Source organism: Parasteatoda tepidariorum, chromosome 1 (assembly GCF_982258835.1).
Source record: "Parasteatoda tepidariorum strain Cologne lab strain chromosome 1, Ptep-v5.0, whole genome shotgun sequence".
Lineage (NCBI taxonomy): Eukaryota > Metazoa > Arthropoda > Arachnida > Araneae > Theridiidae > Parasteatoda > Parasteatoda tepidariorum.
Window position 1 is genome coordinate 10,733,047 of NC_141755.1, and position 6,954 is coordinate 10,740,000.

Genomic DNA, 6,954 nt, shown 5'->3' on the forward strand with positions numbered 1-6,954 from the left:
CTTTTTATTTTATTTTATTATCTGTTTTTACTTGTTATTTTTACTTTTTATGATCTAATTTTATGTTGTTGTTTTATAAAATATAAAAAAATTTTGAGTGCTCCTCACACTATTGTATTAATATATTTTGCTTTGGCTTTATTGATACAATATCAGAAAGCACTCTGTTTTGCGGATATAATCGTGCGGGCTGATGAAAAGATTATATCTTTTTTTTTCCGGTTTTTTAATTAAAATTTCACATTTTTTTTTTTTTTTAATTAATATGTTGTTTGTTATTTTTTTACTTATTATTTCCCACCCCCCTTTTTTTCATATGTCTATAATTTTTCTTTGTTTTATTCTTCATTTTGAACTTATATATATATATATATATATATATATATATATATATATATATATATATATATATATATATATATATATATATATATATATATATATATATATATATATATATATATATATATATATATATATATATATATATATATATATATTACAGCTAATAAATCTATGTATGTTAGATCATAAGGAATTTTTATTCAATTTTAAAGAAAATTATAAAAATCAATAATAGTTTAGTTAATAAGACTATGTGGGTTGGACAAATAATTTAGATGGATTTAATAATAATAATAATTTAGATGGAAATCTTTTATAACTTAAGTAACAGACTAAGGTTTTTATCATTAAAATTTTCAGTTTTAATTTTTTGAATTATATTATTTTCGATTCATATTTAAATTAAGTTCCCGGGGAGAGTTTCCATTGATTCCTGAGAAAACATACTTATCGGCCTTAACTCTCAATTCAATCTCATTCATATAAAATTGAATTCAAATCAGCGAATTAAAAGAAAGCAACTTTTTTCAAAAGTAAATGCAAATTTTAACGATAAACTCTTCTGATTTAAGCAACGCTGGAAATCGAAAACACTATACAATTGAAACCATTAGAGATTTTTATTCAATTATCATTTACTACTTGAATGACAACTTTCTTGATTCATATGCAAATGTATTTATTTTAATATCTAAATTTTTCCATTTATATTTATGAATACATTTTTAATGCATAGCAGAGTAAATTCTGTTTTTTTAATTATAAGCTACATAATTCGTGTTTTTACGAATTCTTTAATTTATATTTTAGATCATCATTCTAACATTGGATATCCTCACTGCGAAGAAGATCATATCAACCATAACGCTGACAGGTAATTAACATTTTTTAAATTTATTTACACAAATTATTGCTGATAAATAATATTCACGTCTCTTCATGAACAAATTAACAAGATTGTTTTTCTTTCATAAGTGTTAATGATGAATAGATAAATCTTTTCTAATTAAACAATATTAATGAATTACTACTTTAATTTACTATAAAATACTGCCCATGATTTATTTAATTTGATTAAATTTTGTTCACAAAGCCGTGTTTTATAAAAGTAAATTACTTATGTTTTAATTATACCGTAATCTGAATTAATTTCTATGTATTTATAAATGATGTAATTAATATATCAAAGAATTATTTATAAGTCTTTGATATAATATACAATTTTTAAGTCTTTACATAAAATGTAAAAATTTTTAAAGAAATTATAAGAACTATTGCGTAATCCAATTATTGTAAAATAATAAGAATTATTGTGTAATAAGTATTTTGAAATCCTGCAGTTAAGATATTGTAATCTAATATCATAAAAATCTAATTACTTAATTTAAAAAAGAACATTTTATTTAATATTTATGCGTGAATTAGTGAAAATATAATAAACTTTAGTTACGTTTTTCGAATGAAAAATTTCTGCAACTCTTTGAACATTTTCTTTTGAGTTTTAGCAGTGAAATTTAATTAATAACATTAATTAATAAATGCATAAATTATTTTTAAAATGATTAATAAATGCATAGTGCTTTTAGCAAATAATATAAATCATTATTTAAACTCACTCAATACCATTTGCTATTTATTATGTTTGCAGTTTTCTTTCATAAGGTGACGTGTTATAAAAGTTATGCCGAAAAGCAAAATATTTATTTTCTTGTCTCTTTTAATTTCAGATTTATATTTAGTTTATACATTTTCTTTTGTTTTGTTACACAAAATATGTCTTTGTTTTAAATAAACTAAAACCTCTTTGGAATCAAATTATCCTGCCAAGGGAAGTGATGTAATATAAAAGTAAATAATTCTGTTTAAAAACTAATTAAACATATTATCATCTTGAACTCATTAAATATTTCATTATATTATAATTACGACACATTATACAATAGAATTATGGCACATTACGTACGATAGCTTGTTCTACCGGAATTTTGTTTTTAAATATATTTTTGTAGAAAGTCTTAAGAAGTTTAATGCTTCTTAAAAAGTATAATGCAACATAAATGTGCTTTTTAGAAATTTCGTATTCCTCAGTTTTCCGTTTTATTCGCCTTTCCATTATTCCTCATTATACCTACCCAGTAGAGTCTAGGCATATATACATATTTTTTTCTCCGTTTTTTTGTTGTAAAAATGGAATGGGCTCTGGTTTATGAACAGTCACCCCCTATGAATGCAGGTAATATGCGTAGACTTTAAAATTATGTAAGAATGTATGAATGAAGGATAAAGTCTATAGACGGCTTTCTATCCATATGTGCAGGCTCTGATTTTTAAGTAAATCACCCTATGATAGATGGGATGCCAGTGAATGATTTTTTCCTTACTTTTATCTGTTATTTAAATTACAACATTTACCTATTTTGAATGTTTTTTATACATATTATTGTTATAAAATTAATATTATTTTTGCTATAACTATAGGTTTTATTAAATTATTTTTCCGAATGAAACTTTTTTCGCTAGTTTTTCTCATAGATGGTAGCACTAATATGTCACCTCAAATTTTTTAGACCATTATTTTATTCGATTCAAACTATAAGCACAACTTTAAAGATTTTGCTTCTTCGCGAAATTTGTTAACTGTTAAATTAGTATTTCACTTGTAAATTTGAACCCAATCCAGAAGACAGAGGAACTCTTGGATCACGTATTGGGAGAAATTTGCCTTCACGGAGGATTTTTTTAAGGAACTAACTCTCATTTGCGTCACATGGAGAGAAAGACCACGGGATCCTCAAACAGTTTACCTGACGGTAAAGGGACTCTAACCCATTACTTGTCTACCAATGAAGATATTTCACGTCCGCACTGTGGTCGGTGCAAGCCAAATGCGGATTCGTATCGACCAGCCATCGTTGCGATTTGAGCCTGGTACACCTCAATGGAAGGAGAAATGGTGACAAATTGAAATTAAATAATAAGCTATGCTCTAAAAAGCTAAATATATGGTGAAAATGTAATGATTCGTCATGAATAATTAAATATCATGAATTGCCTCGAGCATTTTTAACAGTATTATGCCAGAAAATATTAAATAATACAGTTAACCTTTATTTTAATGGGAGAAATTGTAAAAAAATGTGTTTTGATTAATATAATAATGTAAATCCATCGAGAAGGGCAATAAATAATCTATGTATATAATAAAATAAAGAATTTCTGTTTATGTCCGTCCGACTGCGTGTATACGGGGCTTCTAGTGTACCACATGCTCTAAGAATGCGAGACTGAATCTGAATGAGTAAAATTGCAAACAAATTTAGAAGGCTGATTTTTTTATTTTTCTTAATTATATTTTAAATTCAGAGGCATTTAAATGGAATTTTCCAATTGTTTTAGTAGAAGCCAGTGTTTTGAAATAAGCATAAGCTATGAACGACTCAGTTTTTTCAAATATTTTAAAGATAACATCAATGGGACTTGCTAGTTTCAGTCTTTAATTAAAACATCTGTTTATTGCTTTTCATGTTGTACTTACTTTTAATGTCTTTGTTATACCCTGTTATCTGAGTGGTAAACGTGGTCGTGGTACCATAAGCTATTCACATCACCAACTTCTTAATTCTAGGTTTATTTGAAACTATGTGTTCATTTTGCTTATAGTTATACTTTTAAATCATGACTTTGCAAAGCTGAACTATTGAAAATCGACGGTAATGGAAATAAAAACGAAAGTTGGGTACTGAAAAGCAATACATAGGGTGATCACAAAACACCTTATGTATTTAAAATACATAATCCGGAGGAAATCTCCGAAGACTGAGAGCCCTTTGTAAGAATTCTGCCCAACAATAAAAATAAAATAATAATAAAAAAATTCGAAAACATGTTTAGAGGAGATTTCGTTTTAAGAAACTAGTTTATTGAATTTGGTTTTTAATATTTTTGTTTTGTTTTGTAGGTATCACGTGACGTATCCGACGTCGACGTTACCTAATCAGAGTATGCTGCGTCGTCCTCTCTCTACAAGTCAATTCGCACATTCCCATTTTCAGCTGAGAAAGTCCAGTACGAGACAGTGCAGCTGGAAATGTACAGCCTTGACCTTCATATTCGTTACAGTTGCACTCACAGCCGCTCTTGCCTTTTTCCTAAGTAAGTTACATCAGGAAGTCAGCATTTTCCCGCAGCACTCCACATGGTCACTTACTTACATTCTGCAAAGCCCTTAATAAAACTTAGATTGTCCTATAATAACTGTGCTGCGCAAAACATTCATATATGAATGCGCCAGAACGTGCGCGACAATGCTAAATATGTCTGAATTGATACATGATTAATAATGAGGAGATTTTGGCAGCCAAGTGGTAAGATAATCGGAAACAATTCCTGAGTATCCACAGTTCGATCCTCGATTGCGCCAAGACATATCGAGTACATGCTACAAGCTCCTAAAATCTGTTGAATCAAACGTCTTAGGGTCGGTCACTATGCAATATCATGGTTACAAGAATCAGGAGAAAATTTCTTTTCCCTTCAGTTCCATTACTAAATTGAGTATTTGACCTCACGAGTGAGTGTGCCGCTATTTATCCTTGAAACTCTAAGCTAAGACGTACATTCACCCTCGCGGTGCTCTCTTGTCAATGGAAAAGCGCTCCATCCTGACTAAATTCATAAAATGCCAATATTTGGCGAGCTTGGCTTGTCCAAGCGTCATTAAAAGCAACATCAACAACATTGCATGAACAGAGAGCAAGCTATGTTCCGAGAGTGAGAAAGGTTCTTTTTTATCGAACCAAAACTATAGTTTACCTGCTTTTGTGTCTCTATTTGTGATTTATTCACGTTGTTTAGCTTCCAATGCTATATATAAGCACTAAGTAAACCATATCTTCATTTGGATAATTTTTGCTATAGAGCAATTATTCAGATATAATACAGTCGCATTCTGCTTCAAATAAACTTTCATGAATTAACTAAAAAAATATTTTCAACAGGGGGAATTAAAAATTCTTTTATTAAATTCATTAGAATCCAATAGACTATTAAATAAAATGTTACTATAATAATAAATAAATGTTACTATAATAATAAATAAAATGTTACTATAATAATAAATAAAATGTTATACTATTTAGTAAATGTTACATAGTAATGTTTTTGACTAATTTCCATATAACCTCTTTCTATTCCCTTGTTTAAATAGGTAAATTTGTTTTTCATATTCTTTTTAAATTAATTTATTTATTTCTGAAAATTCATTTCAGTTTAAATCTTCAACTATTATTAAATTCTTCAAAAAGTAATTTAAAATTAAAAAACTGGAAATTTTTATTTTTTAAATGAAATTTAAAATTCCAATGACTTAATTATCTGAAACTGAGTTTTAAATGAAAATAAAGAAACAAACGACAAAACGTTTAAAAAAATTCTCTGAAATAGATCCTGAGAGAATTATTTATCTTTGCAGTATTTAAATATTTAGAAGTAAGGCTACTAGAAATTTTTACAAATTTGATAAAAGTCAGTTTTACTTTTTAAAGTAAATTTAATATCTAAAGGATTTATTCTGCAATATAAAATTGTAAGCGTATGAAAAACGGATTAAATCTTTTAAAAAAAAGAAATCAGTGTCGTAATAAAACCTGAGAAAAGCGAAATTTTGCTCACAAATTTGAGTATTGATAAAGGTACTTTTAAATACCTGATTAATTGACTTTTAAAATGAAAAACAGAAATAAAACAATAAATACTAGCGTACATTATAAAACATAATTAAAAATATCAGACTTTCTTAGTCATAACAAATTTGCATGATGTATAAAATATCTTACGCTATAGCTTATAAAATATTTTACGTTTAATTAAAAACTAAATTTTCTCTTATTTCCTGTCAGAAAAATACGCAATAAACATTCTACTTTGTTTAGAAAAATGCTTGAATTGCAAAAGAAAAAAATCAGTCTTATATACATTTTTTATTTTTTCTACGAATGCCGTTTAAAATTATAAACGCAATTAAATATCCATTACTTGCGTAGATTTTAAAACATCCACTAGAAAACATCTCAACTTTTATAGCAATATCAGATTATTTAAGCGTTGCAAACTTACGTGGGGTATGTGCTTTTAATAATAACTGAAACATTACATAAAATAACTGAAATATCTTCGATTTTGCATAATTTTCACAAAAAGAAACAAAAAAAATATTCTACTTAATTTAAAAAATGCATGTTTTTGCAGAAAAATATTTTATATATATGCATTTCTTTATATCAATAATTTTTTATACGTACCTTTTTAAATATTAAGCACTTATTACACACTAATACTTACGCATGCTCTAAAATACTTAAAACTTTTCAACAACTTAGAATTTCCAAGCATTACAAATTTATATAAGATGTGTGCTTATGTGCAATTAACATGTAACGCAAGTGACTACCTTAAAAAAACAAATAAATATTTTACGTGGTTTGTAACAATATGTGTGTAATTTGCGAAAAAAAAGAAAAGGAAAAGAAAAAAATTCACAAATCTATCGGTTTTCGAATCAATGCCTTTAAAAAAGTTAAATACAAATAAGTAATCAGTACTTATGTACAT

The 6,954-nt window shown here is 26.7% G+C and overlaps 1 protein-coding gene across 1 annotated transcript in view; it reads left to right on the plus strand.

Moving 5' to 3' along the window:
- The window catches only part of LOC107455277 (teneurin-m), a 467,942-nt gene that overhangs the window by 309,231 nt on the left and 151,757 nt on the right, over nt 1–6,954 (plus strand). Inside the window, exons 6-7 of the mRNA XM_016072782.4 lie at nt 1,156–1,219; nt 4,304–4,497. Coding sequence (XP_015928268.2) covers nt 1,156–1,219; nt 4,304–4,497 — 258 coding nt within the window. The remainder of the gene's footprint in view (nt 1–1,155; nt 1,220–4,303; nt 4,498–6,954) is intronic.